We start from the raw sequence: 23,907 nt of genomic DNA, 5'->3' as shown, positions 1-23,907 counted from the left end.
TGCAAGCATGAGCACGTAACACAGAGAGCTTCGACACCGTACACCTTCTTCAAAAATAGTAGGAGTGAGTAAAAAAACTAAACATGCTGAACAAAGTGAAAACAATAAAAGTCTTGGTGACGGCCAGAAGTGAGTCACTTATGATCATAGACCCACAGCATGTTGTGAATTATTTTAAGGCGTGACACAAACAGTCAAATAGGTAGGTAGGTTTTATTGTCACAGTACAACAAGTTGTAGAGTGAAATTGAGTTTTTTTACTCCCTTCTGCTACATAGCAGACAGTAAACATTAATAAAGATTCAAATATGAAAAGTGGTAACAGAAATAAACTATAATCACAGGAGCAGTGCTGAGGATGAACTAGAGTTGAAGAGTCTGATGGCTTGGGGGAAAAGAGGTTTCTTTCACAACTTTACTCAAAGGCTTCATATGTCACGCTTCAGATAAGACCCAGGAATAGACTGGACACAAGAGCTGGTTCTCAGAGTTTTATTGAGCTAAGGAGCTGGCGGTGGCTGCGGGGATCGGGCAGGCAGAGAAGCAGACAGGTAACAGGCAGTAGAGTGAGATCCAGGAGGCGGGGAAGGTGAGTTGGTCTCGGACGGGTCCGGTAGAGATCCTGAGCACAGGAAAAACAGGTTAGTTGTCAGCTTAATAAACAGTGTATAGGTATAGTTACCTATAAATAGGGCAGGAACCCGAGGGAGTGCAAATCACGTGCAGGTGTGTGTAATCAGCTCCCCTCGCAGCTGACACGCCTCCCGGCAACCTACAGGTGAGAGAGAAAGGGAAAAGGGCCCAAAACCAAAACTGCAGCCACACCCAAGGAACAAAAAAACACACACAAACACAAGGCAGTCTTCCATGAGTCAGGGTTAGGTCACACTTTCATCGTAACTGAAAGTGTGTGCTGACTTTGAGAGTGTTTGCTGTGGAGATCAGTTAATCAGTTAAATTTTAACAACAAAACCGTCCTTATAAACATCTGTATATTATCAATTCATGTCCGCAGTTAATCTAATGGATTTAAAGCATCTAAGTTTTATTTAGAAACATAAACGTACCAGTGACAGTGATGTCCACAGTGCTGCTTCTCTCTCCTCCTGTAGTCTCACACCAGTATTCTCCACTGTTGGTGGTGCAAGATCCTGTTGGGGTCTCTTTATTATCACATACTTTAATAAACTCCTGTGTTCCTGATCCCTCTCAGCTGAGCGGAGCCATCAAGACCCTCACAGTGAAAAGAGACAGACTCATACTGAAAGACCTGCAGTCTGTTTGGAACAATATGAAAAGCTGCGTCTGAAACTGAGAAAAAAAGTGAAACATGCAAAAGTGGGAAATAAAGATGTTTGTGACAAATGGAACTAAATCAAAATAAATCAGCTAGTCTTTTTGAGGCACATTTGGGAATTCACATGCAGCATTAACTAATCAAATTTAACTTCAAATTTGACATCAGGTTCATTTATAAAAACTTTAGGCATAGTTCACAGGTTAAGGTCGACCTCCTACGTTGATTCTGTAGCTGGAGAGAATGATGTAAAAAAAAAAAAAGGAAAAATTTGTATGATTTTCTCTTTGTTGCTCACCACTTTGAGTTTAATGACTCTGAATTTGTGTTTATAGCAAGCAAAATATTTCAATAGTATTGTGGTGATATGGTTGTGTCTGTGTCTGGCTAAACATTCGTCCCTCTCAATGATAATAATGTCCGATCCTCCGGCTGTCTGCAACACAGTGCTTGAACAAAATATTACAAACTTTTATTTAGAGACAAGTAGCAGTACTCCAATGTAAGTGTACTCCATGAGGAAATCCTGCATCTGTGAAAGTTTTATCAATATGCTGAAAGTACCACAGGTAAAAGGCATTTTTGTACACAGGCAGAATGACATATTACTATTACATTACTACAGTATTATACTAATGTGCCAGCAGCATTTATTGTTGTAGGTGAAGGTGAAGCTAAATTTAACAGTTTTATATACTGTAGGGTTATTCATTCTTTAACAACACATTTTATCAGCTAAACATGTTATATTAGTAAAATCTAACTAAACAAAGTAACTTGTACCTTCAGCTTCCAAGTACATGTGGTGGAGTATTTTTGTTGCTGCATGGAGTTAAGTATAAAACAGAAGTTATCAGGCAATATACAAAAAACATTGTGTAGCTGATTTCACACTAAGCCCCTTGCAGATGTCATTTTTTTATGTCCCTGAATCTCCTATTATCTCTCTCATCCACTCACTTTATAGAAAGGCCTGATAGATGTAACACAAATTACTAAAAGGTCCTGTTGTGACAGCTTTTTTTTTCTAACATGGGGAAAACATCTATACATTCTGACATGAAACTGAGTTTATTCATGGAAACCACACTGGCTCACAATGCCTGGTTTACAGTTACACTCTTTAATTTATACATTGGCCACATGTTATTCATATAAGGCTAGTTTGTATTTAAATAAATTTATTGCCTTGCATATTACATTTTATCTAATTATTCTGCCAAACCTGATGTCTCTATAAAAGGGCTTTTAATGATGACTTTACTTACTTTATTGTAGTTACCTTGTTGTTACACTTAAATCAATAAACATGGGTAAACATGGAAGTGGGAAATGTATTTGCAATTTCAAACTAAACCAGACTAAAAATGAAAACTTATCACGTCCCTCGGTGTCTTTGCTGCCAGATAGCCGACCCCCGGCGTTTATACAAGTCGCTGCTGATTGGTTAACACCTGTGACAGACTGGAAACGGGAAAACACAGAGCTCGATGACACACGCCGTTTCGAGGAAACACGTTGTTCAACCCGGTCTCCCCTGAAACCCCAGCAAACCGGTCCAAAATGTTTTGAGATTAAATGTGCCCATGACTTCCTCTCAGGCTGGAGAGGCGTAACAGTATCAGTTTATCGCCAACTTTACCTGGATTAATGAACAGTCGCAGTCTGTGAACCCACAACAGGTAGGTCTCGCAATCTGAATATGTCATTTTAAATAATATCTAATCATTTCTAAATGAATCAGCTTTAGAGCTTTTAGTCATTTGAACAGGACGCCTGCGAGTTTGACAGCAACATGTCAGATAGACCTGTCATTTTAGATTAAAACATTTTTTAAGATTGATTAAGAAACAGTCTTTGCCACAACAAAAGTGAAACTGCACAGATTTTTCATTGATCCGTCTGTGTTGACAAAAGCGAAAGTAAAAGTCACCACATGTTTTTATTATTTGTGTTACAGTAGGCTACTGTCGGTGAAGTCTGTGTGTATGTAAATATGTAACTAATTAGTTACTCATTTAAGTTTTTTATTTGAACTAGTGTTTAGGCAACATAAGCAGAACAAGGTCAAATATAAACTTAATCCTGAGCAAACTTCAAGTTAAAAGAAAACAGTTTTTTATTTACATTCATTTCAATTGGGGATTGAGGGAAAAAATGTTTTTGAAGCCTGCTCAGGATTTAAATTATATTCTCCTTGGACACGAGTTCAAGAGACTCTTTTCCACACAATAATGTTTCCATGGTTTCTGTTCATTTTCCCAACTGCAGGATCACCAGATGGCTGGACTGTCTCTTCAATATCCACTCGGAACAATCAGTTTTTTCATTGTCTACCTTCTATCTCACTTTTGTACAGGTAAACTCACACACAAATATAATTGTATAAGAGTATTTCGTTTTTGGTTCATAGCTCATTTCTGCTTTATTTGCCAGGTATGTGTACACATATGAGGAATTTCACTCTGGACAATGCTCACGATGTGTTTACTCATACGATAATGCAAAGAGAATAATAATCAAACACAGGCTACAGTACAGAGAACACATATATACACACTATGGACAAAAACAGACAGATTGGGACAATAGTGCAATGAGCAGAGTGCAAAGGATGCAGGAAAAAATTATTATTACCGCTATTATTATTATGTCGGAGGTGGATGTAATACACAGGTGCACATACACATACAAGCGTACATGTACACAGTGTGATGAGTGCAAAGAATTTTTTATATTTTTATATGTTTTTATTATGTGCAGTTGTTATGTACATGAGGTAGGTGGATTTGGTATACAGTTTATACAGTATGACAAAATGAACAGAATGACCAGCTTTGAAATGGAGAATGGGGAATAAATAAAAAGCGGTAACCAGTAAACAGGTGCTGATTAGAGACAGAGTTACTGGGTTATCGCACAGGAATTGTTCCTGACACTGTGAGTCAGAAATCAGCTGTTCATCAGAGTGATGGCTTGTGGGAAGAAACTGTTCCTGAGTCTGTTGGTTTTGGTGTACAGAGCTCTGTAGCGCCTACCAGAGGGGAGGAGCTGGAACAGGTTGTGTCCGGGGTGAGATGGATCTGCAGTGATGTTTCCTGCCCGTTTCCTGACTCTGGAAAGTCCTGAAAGGACAAGCAAATGTCAAGCTGAGAAAAGAAGGAAAATCGACCAGAGCCATTGGACAAACATCAGGCACAGCAAGCACAACAATTTGGCAACTGAGCAACAGACGTCGAACAGGTCGGCCAAGGAAAACAACAGAATGATGACAGAAATATTGTGAGAGCTGTGAAGAAAACCCCCAAAACATCAGTAAGTGACATCACCAACGACCTCCACAGTGCAGGGTGAAGGTATCACAATCCACTGTTGGAAGAAGACTCAGAGAGCAGAAAGAGAGGCCACACCACAAGATGCAAACCACTCATCAGCTGTAAGAATCGGAAGGCCAGATTGAAATTTGCAAAGAAGTACAGAGATGAGCCGCAGAAGTTCTGCAACACAATCTTATGGACTGATGAGACCAACATTAATCTCTAGCAAAGTGATGGAAAGGCCAAAGTGTGGAGAAAGAAAGGAACTTCTTATGATCTGAAGCATACAAGCTCATCTGTGAAGCATGGTGGAGGTAATGTCATGGCTTGGGTGTGCATGGCGGCTTCTGTAACAGGCTCATTAATATTTATTGATGATGTAACTGATGATGGTAGCAGCAGAATGAATTCAGAAGTGGACAGAAACATTTTGTCTGCCAATTTACGGAGAAATGCATTGAAACTAATGGGGAGGAAGTTTATAATGCAGCAGGACAACGAGCCAAAGCAAACTGTCAACAAAACAAAGGACTTCATCAGGGGAAGAAGTGGAAGGTTTTAGACTGGCCAAGTCAATCACCTGACCTGAACCCAGCATGCATAACACCCCGAAACAAACAAGAACTGAAAGAAGCTGCGATAAAAGCCTGGAATAGCATCACAAATTAAGAATGTAACAGTTTGGTGATGTTGATGGGTCGGGTTATACCACCAAATATTAAATGTTATTTGCTTTAAGATTATTTGTTCCATTACTTTTGCTCACTTGAAAAATGGGTGGGTTCAAACAAAGGGTGTTATGTCCTGAGTTTTTTTGACACATCTAGATGTGAAAACTTGGAAAAAAAAGCTGAAACTCTGAACTCTTGTCTCATACTCATCTTTTGATCTTGAACCCAAATGTCTTCAGTGAACAACAAAAACAAAGGAATTTGCCTTACTGTTCCAATACTTCTGGAGGGGACTGTATATCAACATAGGAAATGCTCAGTTGAAATAAAATTTAAAAAGCGGATACATACTGGAGTGTTGCACTGAGAGCAGCTGAGCGTACGGCTCAGAAAGAACAGAAGAAGAAAAGTATTGCGAGGGAAAAAGTAGTCCTCAAAAAATTCCTCTTGTGAGCCTTCGGAGCCACCGTATCTGAGCCCTGCAACAAACACACTGTTTACTTTTAAAATGTAAAAATTCATATCACAGTATCTGTCAAAATAAACCCAGTATGATTTTTTTGTATATAATTCAGCTCTAAGAACTAATTTAACTATTTTGTTTCCTTCCAGGTCACTCTCAGTTAATTGGTTCTCCTCAGCCAATAGTGACAAAAGTTGCCGATGACATCATCTTGCCATGTCATCTGCAGCCTGCAGTGGATGTTGCTGCCAAGACTATTGAGTGGGCAAGACCAGACCTGGACCCCAGATTTGTGTATGTGTGGCGTGCTGGTCAGGAACTCCATCCTCCAAAAAATCCATCCTACAAAGAAAGAACAACTCTGTTCACTGAAGAACTGAAGCACGGAAACATTTCACTGAAACTCTCCAAAGTGAAACCTTCTGATGAGGGGAGATACAAATGTTACATTCCAGATATGAACACAGACGCCTCCGTTGAGCTTGTTGTTGGTGAGTAGATACATGATGTATGTGTAGTGCAGTTTGGTGTGTAGTCTGTGCAGCGTATCCAGTGAATAACTGAGGTAGGATCAAAACAGCTTTCAGCCATTCATGTTGGGACATGAAGAGTTCAACTATAGCCATCAAACACCAGTTTAATGGTTACATGTTCTTGAGAACAGCTGAATTAAATATAAAACATACAATCATATAAAATAGACACAATGTGATGTGTCTTACTTTGTGACAGACTTTCAAATAGATGTTAGCTGATCCTTCATTAAACCCTGCATGTTACTGTTGCTACAGCTGTCAGGCTTTAGATCTAGCACACCATATATGCAGTGTACAAGAATGATGGCAGCAGATTTACCACTGAAAATTATTAGTAATGTGTGAAACAACTGGTCCTTATTTTTTCTTTAATTTACATAAAAGCTGAAAAAAAAAGTTTACATTTGACCTTGTTGTAGTTCAATGTGTTAACATGTTAACATTTGATCATTTGGACCAAACACAAAGTGCAGCTGAGGCTGGAATCTCATTAGTTTTGTAAATATTTACCAAAGTATTGGACACAATGAAATGTTGTAGATTTACATTTATACATCTTTTTTTTATTATCAATGCAGTCTTTGTAAAACTGACCTGTATTTTAAATGTTCCTCTTGCTCAACATCAGGGGCCGTCTCCTCACCTGTCATCAGTTTAGCAGGGATTGACAGACACAAAGGGGGAGTGGTGTTACAGTGTGAGTCTGCAGGCTGGTATCCAGAGCCTGAGGTGTTTTGGCTGGACGGTGAGGGAAACCTCCTCTCTGCTGGACCTACAGAGACAGTCAGAGGTCCTGATGACCTCTATACTGTCAGCAGCAGAGTGACTGTGGAGAAGAGACACAGCAACAGCTTCACCTGTAGAGTCCAACAGAAGAATATCAACCAGACCAGAGACACTCACATCCAGGTTCCAGGTAGAAATGATTGATGATGTGATCAATGTTTTAGTTTCAAATAGCTGAAGTCTAGTGTTCTATAAACCATGTTATTTTGTGTTTTATCATTTCAGATGATTTCTTTGAGGTCCAGTCCAGTTTGTCCCCCGTCACGGTTGGATTGGCTGTTAGTTTGGCTGCTTGCATCATGATCATTTTGTTACTTATCTTTTCTTTGTGGAAATGCAGACAGAACAGAATCAGTGAGTTGCAACTTAATTACAGATTAATGGGACATAGTAATGTGATTAATTGTGTAAATGAATATGATTGAAATGTCATTATTTTTTTCTACTTTTATTTGTAATAAGTCAAATTCTCAAGTGTCTTATTTTTGTTGCCCATTAACACCTAATTTTAGACTCAAATGTCTCATATGCTGTGATGCAAGGACATGACTTTAATTCTACTGCCTGTATTTTCACACAGAGAGCAAGAGAAGCCACAGGGATGAAATGGATAAAGGAGAACAGAAGGAGCGCTTTAAAAGAAACAAACCTGAAGATGAGCTCCACATTGAAGCAGAAAGAGAGCAGCTCATGACAAATGAAACAGTGACAATGAAGAGTGTGAAGAACAAAAAAGGGGAAAGAAAGACAAAACATGTAAGTAAAGAAACAGGACATAACATTCAAAGCAAAGTCAATGGAGATTAAACAAGGATGTGGCCTGTAAATCTGACCCAAGTGAATCATGCAGATCTGTAATAAAAAAAAGAAGAGGGGGGTTCAGGAGCTGGCGGAGTGAAATGGAAAGGATTTGAGGTCATTTATATAGGCTGACGTGTAAAATATAATATATAAAGTATCAACAAGGATGTTTCCCCACCTGCGCAGTGTGTACCACAGTCGCTCTCGCGTATGTTTTGATTATCGCTTGTTATAGGCTATATGTCTAAAGTTTGCTTTGACTTTGTTGTCGATTGATCACTCCTGTAGTCTACACACACTTTGCTGTATGAATGGTTTTTAGGTCGTGCTTATGTTAAAGGTTTTGGCACGTTGTGACAGGATTTATATGAGGCCTTTTCATACGGCTCTGCGCTCCTCATCAACAGACAGGCAAACAAGTGCTTCACGAGGTAACCATGGCAACGGCTTCTGTGTAACTGCCGTGATCCTGTGAAACTGGCCCGCCCGCTGCCAGAGTTGAAATGTCAAATTTTTTCCTACATTTTATCAATACACAAAACAACCTTTGCTGCTTTAACTTCTACTGAACTAATTTGAAAGTTAGTAGTTATATTATTTAGTTATAGACTCAATTATTTCATGTTGCATGTTGCACATGTAGCTGTTGAAGTTTGGTAAAAAAAATAATACAAAATAATAATTATTAAAGAGGATGCGAAGGCGCAGTGGATCAGAAATTTGTCTTTAAATTCCCACTGCAACACATCCACCAAATAAGTTATTGTCATGGCTCCTGCTTTACCATCCATGTTATAATAGAGCCGCCGCCAGTTTTATCAAGGTGTGGGGGGGTCTCAGTATATTTTCCTGCTTTTTTGCCCCAATCGCATACCTGATTAAAACAACACAACAATTAACGAGGTAGAGAGGCAAGAAACAATTACAAATTCTAATAAAATAAATATGCCTAAAATCATGTCAGGATTCTTGTCCCTGTTTCTGTCTCTCCTCTCTCTCAGTTTAAGGAGCAGCAGCTGCAGGAGGAGCAGCAGAGGAGGGAAGAAGCTGAGAAAAGAGTTCAGACACTGAAAGATGAGCTGGAGACCAAGAGGAATGAGGTTCATCTTTAGTTTAATAATATAATACATTGATTATAGTATGAAGTCACATTTTTATGTCACAGTAGTTTATGTAGGTCAAGTACAAAATAAAGTCTTATTTGTTTTTTTTTTGTCACAGATGTTAATTTATAGTGTAAAGTTTTAAACATTTGTCTCATTTCCTCTCTTTAAAACTTCTCGCTGTCCTTCCAGGTTGAAACCAAACAAGCTGAGCTGCAGCAGCTCCAAGAAGAGAAGCAGAGGAAGGAGAACGACCTGCAGACTGTGAAGGAAGAGCTGGAGAACAAGAACAAAGAGGTTCATGTCTTTATCTTAATCTTTCTGTATTTACTGTGTCACAGCCCAGACTCAGTGAGCCACACAAAGAGGGAGAATACACACCATCAGAAACTTAAGTTCTTTGTAAGTTAGTGGTGGTTGTTGTGTTGAGTGGATGTTCGGTGTTGTGAAGGCAACAAAGAGAGAATGAGGAGTCAGCCTAACTACTAAATGGCCCCTTTCATCAGTGAGCAGGAGGAGCAGTGACAGCCAGCCAGAGGCTCAACACTCATCACTTCTGCTGTTTCTCAGTCACTAAATGATAATTAATAAAGTACACAATATTTACTTTATTCACTGGTACACAAATCCCGTACTTGACTAAAAGTAGAGCTATCCTTGATAAATATTACTCCATTAAAAGTAGAAGTCTTCAATTTAAATTTCTACTTGAGTCAAACTACAAAGTACCTGCTTTAAAAAGTAAAAGTACCGTTAGTATAGTTTTGTTTGTCAGGTGTTGCTGAGATGACAAACTGACTTGTTTGAACACAGTAGGCAAACTTTCCTGTATATTAAACAATTTGCATACGTCAGGTTTCCCTTTAATAATAACTCTAGTTACTCAGTTATATGTGTGGATATATTCAGGTTCTTAAGTAAAAGTACAACACTGTAAAAAATACTCTGTTCGGAGTAAAAGTCCTGCATTGAAAATGTTACTAAAGTAAAAGTATGTAAGTATAATCAGGAAAATGCACTTCAAGTATTAAAAGTAAAAGTACTCATTACTCAATGTCTCGTGACTGTTGTACTAATATTACATTATTATTACTCATGCAGTAATTGTGTGAGTAAGTAGTGTAACTGTCCCATTAGTTTGTAAAACTACTCACATGATTTAATGTGAACTCATGTGTTTCTTTGTGTCCTTCACCTCCATCCCAGCTGGAGAGAATTCAAACCAGCCGAGGCAGCAGTGTATTTACTCGGGTAAGTGGTTAGAATATAATTAAGATAACACCACAACACAAAGTAAGTACATTATTGTAATATGTCCATATTTTTAGATTGTGAATGAGACCAAATGCAGAAACAGACTGAGCAGCATGAGCAACTTTAACAAAGCAGCAGAGATAATCTGAATATATAATGAGGGAAAACCACATTACTACCAGTGTTGGCAAGTTACTTCCAAAATGTAATACATTATAGATTACTAGTTACTGTCATTTGAGAGTAATTATTTATGTGACAGTATTACTGTCTCTGAATTGTAAAGCTTTGCACTACTTTTGATGTGCTGCATAGGTGGATTCTAGTGATGTGCAGATCGCAGTTATATCTGTCGGGGGGGAAACAGGATGAATCGTCTCCCCATTAAGAAAGACACTGTGTGCATTTACGCACGAGGTGCAGCAGCATAACCTCATTAATCATTTTAATCTCCCGACGCTCCGACAGGATCGATCAGGATGAACTGACAGCAGCCTCTCTGATCATGGAAGTAATTCGTTAAAGCACAAACACATATAGAAATCTATTTACGCACGATCCATCAGGGGAGCTAACGTCTTGTTAAGAGGAGTCGAGCTCACCCTGCCTACAATCTCCACCGTTGGATTACAGCAACAGGAAGTAATGTTGCTCTTTTACTCATGGATTTGTTTTTCTGCTGCCGAAATGTTTCTCAGTGTTGGTGAATTATTAAAAAACACCCATTACTTTTGGGTTAAAATGTGTTGTAACGCACGTTACTGAGATGGTAACGGGTATAATATTATTGATTCTCTTTTAGTAATGAGTTATATTACTGTGTTACAGCAATAAGTAATACATTGCTGTAACTGCGTTACTTTTATAACTGTGTTACTCCCTTGAAACAAAACTATCCAGGAAACTTTGCCAATGAAATGCAAAATTTCTTCTACATGAGAGCTGAGATTTCTCACTTGTTATTAAGCAAAAGTCATGATGCTTCATTTTTGCAAGATGGGTGATTGTATAATATGTTCAGTCATCTGTCTTAATAAGCTCTGGGTTCAAAATAAGGAAGCTGAGTTGGAGACACTGAAGTCAAAGCTGGAGACCCAGGAAATGGAATTAAAGACCAAAATCAAAAAGGTTTGTATTTGTATCTTTTCTTCAACAGATTTGGTTTCAGCCACCTACTGGTTTGTTTTCAGTTTAGCTTCTCTGTCTGGGTCAGGAACAGGTCGAAGAGGGTTTGAGACTGGAATGATTTTTATCCTTTTTAAGAGGGCTGTGATTTCCAGTTAGAAACAAAATGACTCTGGGGCTGTATAAACAGTGGAGGACACAAACAGGTGGCTTCATTCAAATGAGTCTCTGCTGCCAGTTTGGCGTCGCTGTTAAAACAGCAGCGATTATGGAGAAATGCTTTAATCCATTTAGATTACACGCTGTCCAACCAGTAGATGCATTTTGTAACGATAGAGAACATCAGTAAATCAGTCTGTGCTAAAGATTATTAGCAGTGACTCTCACAGTGTGTCCACAGCTGCTACACAACACCAGGCTGCTGCAAAGCAACCACAGCCTCGTCTGCACAGGCTCTCAGGCTGGTCAGGTGTGATTCAGTATTCAGTTCATACAGATGCTGGATTACTGTGGCTCATTATTCCTGTGCACCAGGGCCTCCTTTCAACTTCTCTGGCTAAAGTGTTGTTTTAATGTTTTATTCTCTAGATGCATTTTAAATTCTTATTTGATGTGATAAAGAACTTAAACTCACAGGATTGAATTTATGTAGAAATTCACATTTTCAATCCAAATCAAAGTGTGTTGTTTTTATTGTACCCCCACATTATATATGGAGGCCAGCTGCTACCAAAACAGCAGGAGTGCTTTTCACCCAGTCTGTGCACCGAGGGAGTCACTTACTTCAGAAACTTTCCAATTAGACGCACAAATAAAACCATGATATAGGTTTTATAGTTTTTCTGTTACTGTTGACATGTTGCAGTACATTAACTCAAATATTCATTCATAGTTAAACATGTCTCTCATATTGTGTCATCTTCTCGTTCCTCCCAGTTTAAAGACAAACAAGCTGAAGTCCAGCAGCTCCAGGATCAGATTCAGAGAATGGAGACCATCCTGCAGACGGAGGAGGTTCATTATTCTACTGAACTAAAAGTATCAGAGTATCCAAATATTTATAGAGATATTTGGTATCAGTGTCGATGCTCAGACATTCAGCAACATTCATCATCAATAACTTTTCATCATCATCATCATCATCATGTGTTGAACATTCAGACCTTAAACCTGAAGGTGCTTTGTGGAGTTTTCTTGTGATTAAACAGAAGTTATATTTACATTCAGTGTTACTCACCAAAACACATTGTGTGTGTTTGAGGTCTAAATTTAATTTCACTCAAGTATTTTAAATCCAAAATTGTGAACATCCATGTTTACTACAGCAGTTTCTACACAAATGCTGTCATGAATATTGGATTAACATTCATAAGGTGATACAAACTTAACATGTAACTGCAGGACATGTAAAAGAGAATCTCTTTAACAAACAATTCACTACATCACCTTTAATATTTTGTTCCCAACTTGTTTCTGCTGCCTCTCAGTGGCTAAAGGTGCAAAAGAACTGTGAATTTGCTCCATCTATAAAACTAGAAACCTGCTGCTTTTCTTTAACATGAACAGTTAAAAATGCTGCATACGTCAGACCACGGAGTACCTTCCTGTCATATTTTATTGTTTATAACTCACATACATTAATTGTGAAATTAAAAGTGAAAAGTTCTCTCATCTTCTGTCTTTATCTTCTCTCTCCTCTTAGCTGGAAAGACTGACAGCTGAAGTCCAGAAGTTCAAACAGGAGAAGCAGAGGAGTGAGGACGACAAGAAAAAGCCGCAGTATCAGCTGGATAGCAGGACAAACGAGGTTCATCTTTCACAAACCTATTTGCTTGTTTTTAGTTTTAAATCTCACAGTTGCTTTTTTATTTTATCTGGTCAGAGGGAAGAGAACAGAAAAGTTGTGCTTAAATACTCAATAATTGTAATAATTAATAAACAAGTTTTAATTGATGAATTAATTCAACATTCAATTCATTTGCACTATTTTATTTGTCATTTTATGTCGTCATGGTACTCCCCTCCCTTGTCTCTGTGCGTTATGAGAATATCCAGCAAGTCGTTACATTTTCGACTAAGTCAGAACTTATTCTGTAAAAGTGTTTCCATCTCTCATTTAGTGCAGTAACTCTTTTCTAACAACAACCACCTCAAGCGAGCGTAAAAAATATTTTTGTGAAATTAAAGAAATCTTTATTTTTTATTTTGCTGTGTCCGTCAACATTTTCTAATGTTATACTTCAGAAGGCACGTAAAAAAACCTTGATGGAAACACAGCTCGTGTGTGTGTTAGCTGGAGAACAAGCAACAGTCAGCAGCACACAAAGTAAATAATCAGGGCCCGTATTTATCAAACTTCTCAAAGTGCCATTTTAGTCTTAAGTGCTCAGAATTCACGAAATTTACTCCTACTTTCAAACTTAAGTATAAAAGCAAGTTATGAATTTTTTTAAAGCTGAGAGTCACTCTGACTCTCCGGGTTATTTAAGACGGCTCCAGAAGTCTCTCAGGTGGTTAGGAGCTGCCAGTAGGGTTTGTGATGGCGCTGTGGAGACATGCGCAAATCTTTCAGGAGAGGAAGAATGTTTCTGAATTATTTGACGATGTTAATGAACATGACAACTTTTTATAACAGAATCAACTCTGGACAGGTAGTTGTGATATGTCGATATGAAGGGCAGCCCTGCTAGTAGTCTGTTGTTTTCTTTTTTAAACACCAACATGTTTCTTAATCATGAAGAGATCTATTTTTTTACAGCATTTAACGGCACTTTCCTTCTGCTTTTCGCCACCTCTGCTCTGCTTTTTCTCTTTCCTTCGTTCACCTGTGCATTTTTCTGCACACTGGACGGCCACGCACACTCATGCACTGACTGATGACAGAGATCAAACCATCAACTTAAAAGTGACCGCCATGTCTGTTGGTCTACAGGTCTGAGGGACTGTGGTTTCCCTGTGACAGATTTAAGTTTTATATTCTCTTTTACAAAAGTCTGGATGTCATATTTGACGTGCGCACCCTCGCGAGAGAGGTGAGAGAGTGAGACGCGCCTGTTGTGTGGATTCGCCTGCTATTAAAAAGCTTGCTTTGTCATGGCTGCCGCAGATTAAGTGGATGATTAACGGCGGGCAAACATCCCTCGGTCCGACAGTCCGTGAGTTTAATCTCCACAGCGTCTTCTTGTTTACAGTGTCGTTGGTCAGTAGCGCACAAGACAATAGGCTTCACTAATGGACCAATGAGCAAACATGTGCAGGTAGTACTCATGGGAGTTGGAGTGTCATAGTGTCACATTGCAATTCGTTTGTTATTTCAGTCTTTTGACAAGACTACAATTTTTCAACACGCCAAAGGGGCTAGTGGGAGTGACTGTGTTACCCGTCACGGCCGAAATCCACCCGCATTTGGCGGTTGTTAATGTTAAACCCTGATTATGTCACTTACAGCTTCACTCATTGTCACATGTTTCATCGTCTTCCCAACAACACCCCCTGTAATCTGACAGATGGTTCATGCAAATAAATTCACAGGAGTAGAAGGTGCATTTGATGGCGCTCATATAAAGATCAACTTTCTTTAATTTATTAATGTGTATATCATAATGTATTATCTTGAAAATTCTTTATTGTTAAATGTGTGTTGAATATAAACTCCTCTCAGGAATTTCACCTTTCAACGTGAATTTATCTGAGAATATTCTCCAATAAGGAAATCTCTTCAGTGATTGGTCCTTGGCTACATCGTCATCCAAAATTCTGTTTGCAGCACAGCAAAGTGTCGTGAATCAGCACTTAGACTGACACTTAAGATTTAATCCTACACTTCACTCAAATTAGGACTATGATGCCTGATAACTAACTTTTAAATGCAGCTTTGAGCCAAGAATGTTTTTACTCTTAAGTCAGTTCTTAGCAGCGTTTTTATGAGTAAATCTGAGAAGCTTGATAAATACGAACCCTGGAATCCTCATCATGTGTTTTCACTGACAGAAACCAGCTGATATGAAGAAAAACACTGAGACAGACTTTTCTTAACTCACATACTTTAATAAGAGAAAAGTTCTCTCATCTTCTGTCTTTATCTTCTCTCTCCTCTTAGGTGGAAAGTCTGACAGCTGAAGTCCAGAATCTCAAACAGGAGAAGCAGAGGAGTGAGAACGAGCTGAAAAACAAGCTAGAGACTGAGAAAAATGAGGTTCATCTTTCATTGATATTGATTTGTTTCTACAAACCTTTGTTTGTTTTTAGTTTTAAATCTCACAGTTGGTGTTTTATTTTATCTGGTCAGAGGGAAGAGAACAGAAAAGGTGTGCTTAAATACTCAATAATTGTTATAATTAATAAACAAGTTTTAATTGTTTATTAATTCAACATTCATTTGCACAATTTTATTTGTCACTTTATGTCGTCATGGTACTCCCCTCCCTTGTCTCTGTGTGTTATGAGAATATCCAGCAAAGTCGTGAGTTACATTTTCACTACGTCAGAACTTATTCTGTAAAAGTGTTTCCATCTCTCATTTAGTGCAGCAACTCTTTTCTGACAACAACCACCTCAAGTGAGCGTAAAAACTTTTTTTGCGAAATTAAGTTTTTTCAGATTTTGCTGTGTCCATCAACCTTTTCTAATGTGATACTTTACAAGGCAGATATTAAAACCTTGATGGAAACACAGCTTGTGTGTGTGTGTTAGCTGGAGAACAAGCAACAGTCAGCAGCACACAAAGTAAATAATGTTGAGTCCTCATCATGTGTTTTCAGTGACAGAAACCCTTTAACCAGCTGATATGAAGAAAAACACTGAGAAGAGAGAAAAGTTCTCTGATCTTCTGTCTTTATCTTCTCTCTCCTCTTAGGTGGAAAGTCTGACAGCTGAAGTCCAGAAGCTCCAACAGGAGAAGCAGAGGAGTGAGGACGAGCCGAAAAATCAGCTGGATACCAGGACAAACGAGGTTCATCTTTTATTGATATTGATTTGTTTCCACAAACCTATTTGTTTGTTTTTAGTTTTAAATCTCACAACTTCACTTTGATTTTTCTGTATTTATTTAAACATCTCTCTACACCGTCTTCTAAGATGAGAGAAAAACATCCACTGACTTTTCTTTTAGGTTTTCTTACTGAATTATACACTTCTTTCTACTCGCTATTTAAGCTTCATTTTACTTTTAGTTTATTAACGTGGTAAACAACAAAAATAACAGAAACAGTTATAACCTGTGAATTACTCTTACATCAAACAAGATGTGTCAGGGTGGGTTTGCTGGGGCGATGGGGTCTGGACCCAAACACAGATGAAACCGGCAGACTGATGCTGTTTAATGATTTATTGCAAATATTAGCTGACATGCATGAAGGTGGAAGCTCTGAGGAGTTAATGGAAAGAACATGTCCTGATAGAGAGCAGTCATGCAGAGGGCTCGGGAGGAAAGTTTGTGGCTGAAGAGGGACTGAAGAGCAAACTGTCACAAGATGTGAAGCCTTTGATCCACCACATATACAAAAAACTTCTGGTTTTCTCGGGCTTATTCTTCACAACACTGATATGCTTATGCTTTCAGTTACTAGTAACTTCATTTACACCAGATCAACCAACAGAAAATAATTGTCTCCCTGACTGACTGTCAGGTGTTCATCTCTCTCTCTCATCAAGACAGCTCAGACATCATTCTGAATCAGTTATTTTTTAATTTTTGAAATTATAACCAGAGAAGCAGTATCAGAGTAAAAGTACTCAGTGCAGTAAAGTGTCCCCACTGATTGTTTTGCTATTAATTGCAAAGTGAACCATTTTCTTTCCTTTTAAAATATATATTTTATATTATAAGGTATAGTTTAAAATTTAAAATTAAATTCCTTCCAATGCCTAAACGTCATTCACAAACTATACTATCCTACACATTGACGTTCTTTATGTTTAGAGTCTGTTTGAGGTCAAACTCCCTGTTGGACTTTCTCTTATAATAAATGTTATAAAACCAAATTAGAGAAATTCAAACAGACTTATTTGGGTTTTAGGAGGAGCTGCTGAAACATGCTTCCATCATTCACAGATAAAGAGCAGATCATTGTATTTATTCAGGCTTTACAGCAAAAGTAATGTGTCATTTTCAGTAGACTACTGAAACATGTCATATTTTGAAACAGAAACACCACTGTACTGAGTGTTGCTGGTGTAACAGATCAATCACATTTCCTCTCATGTTAAAATGCTTTACCGTCATTAAACTTTCCCGAGAAGAGTAGCCTTCTGCCAGGGTCAGTGAGGAAGCACAGGAGGAGCCACCAGCGGTTTCATCTGCTCTTTGGACACAACAGTTGCCTGTGTTTTCATATCACTGTAAATGGACTTAATTTTCTTTTTGACAGCATCAGTGCTCTGCTGGATGCTGGATCTGCGGGAGAGATCTGTCCACTCTCTCTTTAATCTCCCCAGTTAAGCGTTATGTGGATTTCTCGATAGAGGTTACAAACACCTCTAAGTCATCTGACTTGAAGTTCTATGATAGTTGTTGTTTCTGCTCCATTTTCAGTTTATGTTTCATTTAAAAAACAATCAAAAAACAGCGATTAAAAGCCGTTTAGCTGGGCGAGATGAGAAAAGTGTCATTGGTTGCTAGGTAGCAGACATAAAAATTGATAACCGATGTTGGATTGAGTATTTAGGATTTTAAGATAGGATTCCTAAAGTTAGTTAGGATTTGCTTCTGTAACACCAAATTGAGAAAAATCCTATCTTAGACCCGTCTTATCTGAACTTAAGACTTCTGTAATACGGCCCAAGATTTGTTCTGATTCTCTGTCAGACTGTCACTTCCTGCAGTAAAACACTGCTGAAAGATCAACATCAGTGTGTGTGTGTGTGTGTGTGTGTGTGTAATAATGAGCATACAGCATTATTACACCTAATAATGTTTTGTATGTGTTTTATATAATAAAAGGTCTACTCATGAACTAACCTATATTTCTCTGATTGCCTAAAAGTGATTCTGGTTTTTATTTTCTTATAACATGTTGGATTCATCAGTTAGTAGTGTGCTGGTTTTTCCACCTGAGTAATCCCTCTCCAGTATATTTATAGTCTAAAGTTCTCAGAGTAAACAGATTAAACCTGGGCAAAACTGTGTGCACATTAAAAGGTAATAAATCACAACCTCCAGCCAATCAGGAATGAGTTTCCATCCAGTCCAGAATATTGTGTACACTAAATAAAACAAATTGTCTCTAATCTTGGGGACCAGAAGAAAGGAAGCTAAAGAAGAAGTGAAGAAGCTAAAGGAGGAGCTGCATGTTTTTTAACCTGAAGTTTTGTTATTAATTGTTATTCAATTATTGTTTCACTTTCTTTTAATGTTCTTCACAAATTATTAATCTGAAATCAAGAGAAGTCGAACTACATAAGAGCAAATCAGAGACACCAAATAACTGGCAAATAAAAATATGACACACACACACACACAGGGATATAAGCAGCATATCAAAAAGCTACTTTGTTGATTATTCTTGAATGATTAATCTGTGTGTGTTGTCTCCCTGAACAGGGCGGTACCAGCTCAGCCAGTCAGAGCTCGAAAGGACATGTCATCAAGGTTGAGGTCGAGCAATGGAAAAATTGTATCCGTCTCAAAAACACATCCAGTGAGGTAATGGTGTTTGTGTGTGGATGAACACTGTGTGAGTGATATATGTGTGTACAATACGTATAGCATTGAGTTATCCAAGAGTAAACCGGAATATTCCAATATCAATATTTATCAATATCAAAGCTAATGAACTGTTATTTTACCCAGAATGCATTTTGTCAACACAACTGATTTAACTCATGCTGTAACGTTCATTTTTTAGTCTCTTTCTCCAATCTTACCTCTCATGGCCAATTTCCCTCCTGTAGGACCAAGAACTGGGAGACTGGACGTTAAAAGTACAAATCACTGACAAAGAACCCATCTCATACACATTTGAGAAACCATTCAAACTCAGTCCTGGAAAAACTCTCACTGTGAGTCTTTATTTGTTTCTCAATTTATGTTGTTGTGTCATCGTCATTCTTTCTTCCTTCTGCCTCAATTGTTCAATTTCTAATTAAACTAAAAGAAAATTATATGGAAATAATAATAATAAATTGTAACTTTGATTATTTAATGGGTTTAAAAATTCTGCTTGTAAGTCTGTGGTCTTTGCATTTTACAGGTGGGGGGCCCAAAGTATATTAGTTATAATAAAACTGACCAGGTGTGGGAGGACCTGAAGCCCTGGAGCAATGGAGACAACCTGCAGGTCTTCCTCATCAGCAACTCTGGAGAGATCCAACATATCTCAGTTCATAGCGAATGAAAGACAATAATGAGCCCGCTGTCACACTATTTTTATCTTAATTTACCTTTTTGCTCCTTTTAACTACAAAAATCTCCCCATTTAGCTTCTTTTATCACCAACATGAAAGGACCGTGATAAAAAGTTACCATCACACCAAAATGCTGAACAGTAAATAGTGCTGTAATCCAGCAAACCTGAAAACACTGAACATTAAACATCAGGAACAGCACGACTCAGATCTTCCTGTGAAAACACATGTTGTAGTGACGTCCAGTGAACACAAGGTCACATCACGTCCGGATCTGGAATCAACAAAATGAGACCTTTTTATTAAGGTTGAATCAAACTTTATTAAATTTCTCTTCTTTATCTTCAACAATTGAAAACATGTTTTATCTGAAAACTGAACTGCTATAAAGACAAAGAGTAAAATAAATTAAACTCTAAATCAAAATGTGAGCTAATGTAACTCAGGAACTTTGAGTATTTTTGCTGGATTGAATATTTTTGAAAATGTTTTATCCTTTTACAGTAATTACTGTATGTCACAGTTATCTTCTGGATGGAGTTTCCAGCCCATTGATTTTATAAATCCTCAGACTTTACATTTCATTTTTATTTTGTTATTCTCTGTTTTGTAGGAATTCAATGTATATAAGTATGTATAACAATTTGTTCTTGTCTGCTCTGAGTTCTGATCCTTGTTTTAGTCTAACAAACTTTTGTTAACTGAAATTACAAAATATTTTTGTCGTATTTGTTTATTTGACTTTAAAATATGTACATAAATTATTACCTTGCTTTTTAGTTAAACAGTGGCAGCAGCTGCAGGAATTGAACATTATTTACAATTGTAAATTGCACCTTTTTAAGGAATGCTGATCATAAATCTCAGTGAATCTAAGAATTCAGAAACCATGTTGAATGTGAGGTTCACCTTTACAAAGAAAATAATAATATTCACAAAGTACACAGATAACAGGTCACCTGGTATACTTTAACACCAGGTTTCTTGGCCAAATATTATTTGATGGCAGGAACAAGAAGAATTATTTGGTTGGAAAATTGACACAGAAAATTAAAGGTAATGTTAAACACTCGCTGATGTCTTCATATTTAATATTAAGTAAATGCAAACAAATCTGATGTGTGAGTCTTTAACTTGATTTAGCAGAGCTGAGTATTTGGCACAGAAACATGTAGTTTAGATAGACATAATGATCCGTCATGAAACAAACAAACAACACCAAGAATACAGCAGCAGTCCTGAACCTGTTTGGCTTTTTACCCTTTAAATTGAAGCAAATTCATGTTGTGACCCTGAATAAGCAGCTCAATAAGTTCACCAGCAGTGACCAGTTCAACCAACAACTTAGTTCGATAAGTTCTTTGTGTATTGAGCTCAAGCCAGCGAGTGTTTGATATGAATGAATCTCTCAGCTGGAGATCTTTAAGCTACACATTTTTCTCATATACTGAGCTTTTGTTTTGTTAATCAAAATTAAATTAAGAAAATTCAATGCACAACTTGTATTGAAAATTTGCTGATTTAACTCTCAAAATACTTACGAAATACTTAATACTTGTCAAAATACTTGATATGAAAACTGTTGAGAGTCTTGAGGTAAAATGATCCAGTACTTCACATGAAAAATAATTAAAATTGTGACCCTTTAAGTTGGGAACCACTTGCAGAGAGCCGCGCTATCGGCTTGTTCACCGTTCTATTCTACTCTTATTTTATTATCAGTTTAGAGTTTGCTCTTCTATTTTGGGTCGGACTGACTAAACTAAAAGGCAGGTTATGGAGAAACACAGCAAAATGTTTAACAGGTGCAAATGTGAATGTTAGACAGACTAACTTTATATTCTGTTCCTCCTAATAAACATTACTCAAGACACAACTTACCCTTCAAACTATCCAAACCATGAACTCTGTGTTGTTTCTACAGAGCCTCCTGAAAGACTACATTTTCTCATGTGGTTTGTGTCTGAAGCTGAAATTATCTTTACCTTTTCTGAGTGTGAGAAAGTCACTGCAAGCATGAACACGTAACACTGAAAACGGTTTGAGATATTTGCATTAAATATGTGCTGGTTTGCCTGTCAGACAAATCTATTTTCCAGCACATTGGTAAGAGTCAGATGGATATTTTGGTTTTATTGGGATAATATACCAAATGGCCAGATATTTACAGAACGGTTTATCAAAATATGTTTTTGTTTTGCGTGGATTTATTCGTATGTCTGACAGACCTTTTCTTCTACACATAAAAAGAGAATGATAAAATATACTGAAAAAGACTTTCTTGCCATAATATCTAAGAAACAGTGTGTAAAATGATGATCTAACTTCTAAGGGCGAGAAAAATGATTTGGCATACAGGAAACGTGTCATTTTGAGCAAACTGTTGTTAAAGATTAGCCAACACCTTAGAAACACTCTTAACATAAAACACATAGATACCTATAGATATATATTATATTCACTAGCTAACATTGTGCTCTAGAAAAGAAACTTTCAGATGATAAATGATTCAATACGGAGAGTTTTGAACTTTTACATTTTACAAATTTACTTCGTCTGCAGTTGACAGGTATAAAATAAACAACAAATAATGTTTTTATATATTTTTCAAGAATGTTTTGTACATTTTATTAAAGTATGGTAATAATAATTGTAACATTACTATTATTATGTGAAGAGCTGCACAGACAATAGAAGATATCTTCTGTAACACCATGGCAGCATTATCAATATGTAACAGTTTGTTTCTGAGATGATGTAGCATTTCTCTGCCAGCAATGAATAGTTGAGCTATCCTCCACTGCAGGTCTGCTAAAATTAATTTGAGCTGTTTAAAATTTAAACAGTGTTTCACCTCTGACAGCCAAGCAGCTCTCTGGTGATCTGACTTCATCAGACCTGTTAACACTGTGGATGATCATGTCTCCTGTAGAGCTGTTCCTGATGAGGAGGCCATCTTTATAGAAATCAGCTGGGAGGTGAGAAGAAGTCTTCTTGTTTCTGCAGCGCAGAGTCACAACATCTCCTTCCATCACAGGAAGAGCAGGACTCTCCAGGATCACAGAAACAGCTGAAAAACAAAAGGTTTTAAAACTGAAAGTGTTTGCTGTGGAGATTGAAATCTGTTTAAACTTGACAAAACCATCTTTTAAAAAAGCTGTAAATCAACATATCTATTAATGTTCACAGTTAATCTCATGGATTTAAAGCAGTGACTTTTTATAGAAATGTAAACATACCAGTGACAGTGATGTTCACAGTGCTGCTTCTCTCTCCTCCTGTAGTCTCACACCAGTATTCTCCACTGTCGGCTGGATAGGCTCGTTTAATGGTGCAAGATCCTGTTGGCGTCTCTTTATTATCGCATACTTTAATAAACTCCTCAGTGTTCCTGATCCCTCTCAGCTGAGCGGAGCCATCAAGACCCTCACAGTGAAAAGAGACGGACTCGTACTGAAAGACCTGCAGTCTGTTTGGAACAACATGAAACCTCATGTTGATTCTGTAGCTGGAGAGAATGATGTAAAGAAAATGTTTAAAAAATAGTTTGTATGATTTTCTCTTTGTCGCTCACCACTTTGAGTTTAATGACTCTGAGTTTGTGTTTGTAGCAAGCAAGATATTTTCTTGCTCTTGATATTGTGGTGATATGGTTGTGTCTGTGTCTGGTTAAACATTCTTCCCTCTAAATGATAACAATGTCCCTCTGGGTGTCTGTTTGAAAAAAATATTACAAACTTTTCTTTAGATACAAGTAGCAGTACTCCAATGTAAGTATACTCCATGAGGAAATCCTACATCTGTGAAAGTCTTATCAACATGCTTAAAGTATCACAGGTTCCTTATTGTACAAGAATGTGATATTATATTACTACTACATTACCACAGTATTATACTAACCTAAAGCTGTAGTGTGCCAGCAGCATGTAATGTTGCATCTGAAGGTGAAGCTAAATTTAACAGTTTTATATACTTTTGGCTTATTTATTCTTTAACAACACATAGTAAAATCTTAATATATACAGTAACTTGCACCAACAGGTGCCAAATAAATGTGGTGGAAGTTGTTACTGAAGTTAAGTAAGAAGAATATAAAACAGAAGTAATCAGGAAATATCAGACAAAAATATTGTGTAGCTAATTTCACAGAAAGCCCCAGATGTCATTTTTTTATGTCCCTGTGTCTCCTTTTATCTCTCTGAGGCCTGATA

The 23,907-nt window shown here is 37.5% G+C and overlaps 2 protein-coding genes across 3 annotated transcripts in view; both read left to right on the top strand.

Moving 5' to 3' along the window:
* The window catches only part of LOC119912530 (butyrophilin subfamily 3 member A2-like), a 46,253-nt gene extending 33,685 nt beyond the window's left edge, over positions 1 to 12,568 (top strand). The window contains exons 6-11 of the mRNA XM_038731764.1: positions 7,651 to 7,826; positions 8,873 to 8,971; positions 9,167 to 9,271; positions 10,181 to 10,225; positions 11,267 to 11,356; positions 12,290 to 12,568. Of these exons, the coding sequence (XP_038587692.1) occupies positions 7,651 to 7,826; positions 8,873 to 8,971; positions 9,167 to 9,271; positions 10,181 to 10,225; positions 11,267 to 11,356; positions 12,290 to 12,553 (779 nt within the window). The 3' untranslated portion in view covers positions 12,554 to 12,568. The remainder of the gene's footprint in view (positions 1 to 7,650; positions 7,827 to 8,872; positions 8,972 to 9,166; positions 9,272 to 10,180; positions 10,226 to 11,266; positions 11,357 to 12,289) is intronic.
* Positions 1 to 23,907, top strand: part of LOC119912524 (trichohyalin-like) — a 729,783-nt gene that overhangs the window by 685,445 nt on the left and 20,431 nt on the right. The window contains exons 23-26 of one of the 2 annotated variants that reach the window (XM_038731752.1): positions 16,209 to 16,304; positions 18,894 to 18,995; positions 19,244 to 19,351; positions 19,543 to 20,424. In XM_038731752.1, the coding sequence (XP_038587680.1) occupies positions 16,209 to 16,304; positions 18,894 to 18,995; positions 19,244 to 19,351; positions 19,543 to 19,686 (450 nt within the window). In that variant the 3' untranslated portion in view covers positions 19,687 to 20,424. Of the gene's footprint in view, positions 1 to 15,452; positions 15,549 to 16,208; positions 16,305 to 18,893; positions 18,996 to 19,243; positions 19,352 to 19,542; positions 20,425 to 23,907 lie in introns of those variants that run through there. The other variant, XM_038731751.1, reaches the window with a different exon arrangement.

This window comes from Micropterus salmoides, unplaced genomic scaffold (genome assembly GCF_014851395.1).
Source record: "Micropterus salmoides isolate LMB-PRFRI ecotype aquatic unplaced genomic scaffold, ASM1485139v1 Ms_hic_scaffold_2, whole genome shotgun sequence".
NCBI classification, from domain to species: domain Eukaryota; kingdom Metazoa; phylum Chordata; class Actinopteri; order Centrarchiformes; family Centrarchidae; genus Micropterus; species Micropterus salmoides.
The sequence above is the reverse complement of the archived record's forward strand: the minus strand, read 5'-3'. Positions and strand labels throughout refer to the sequence as shown.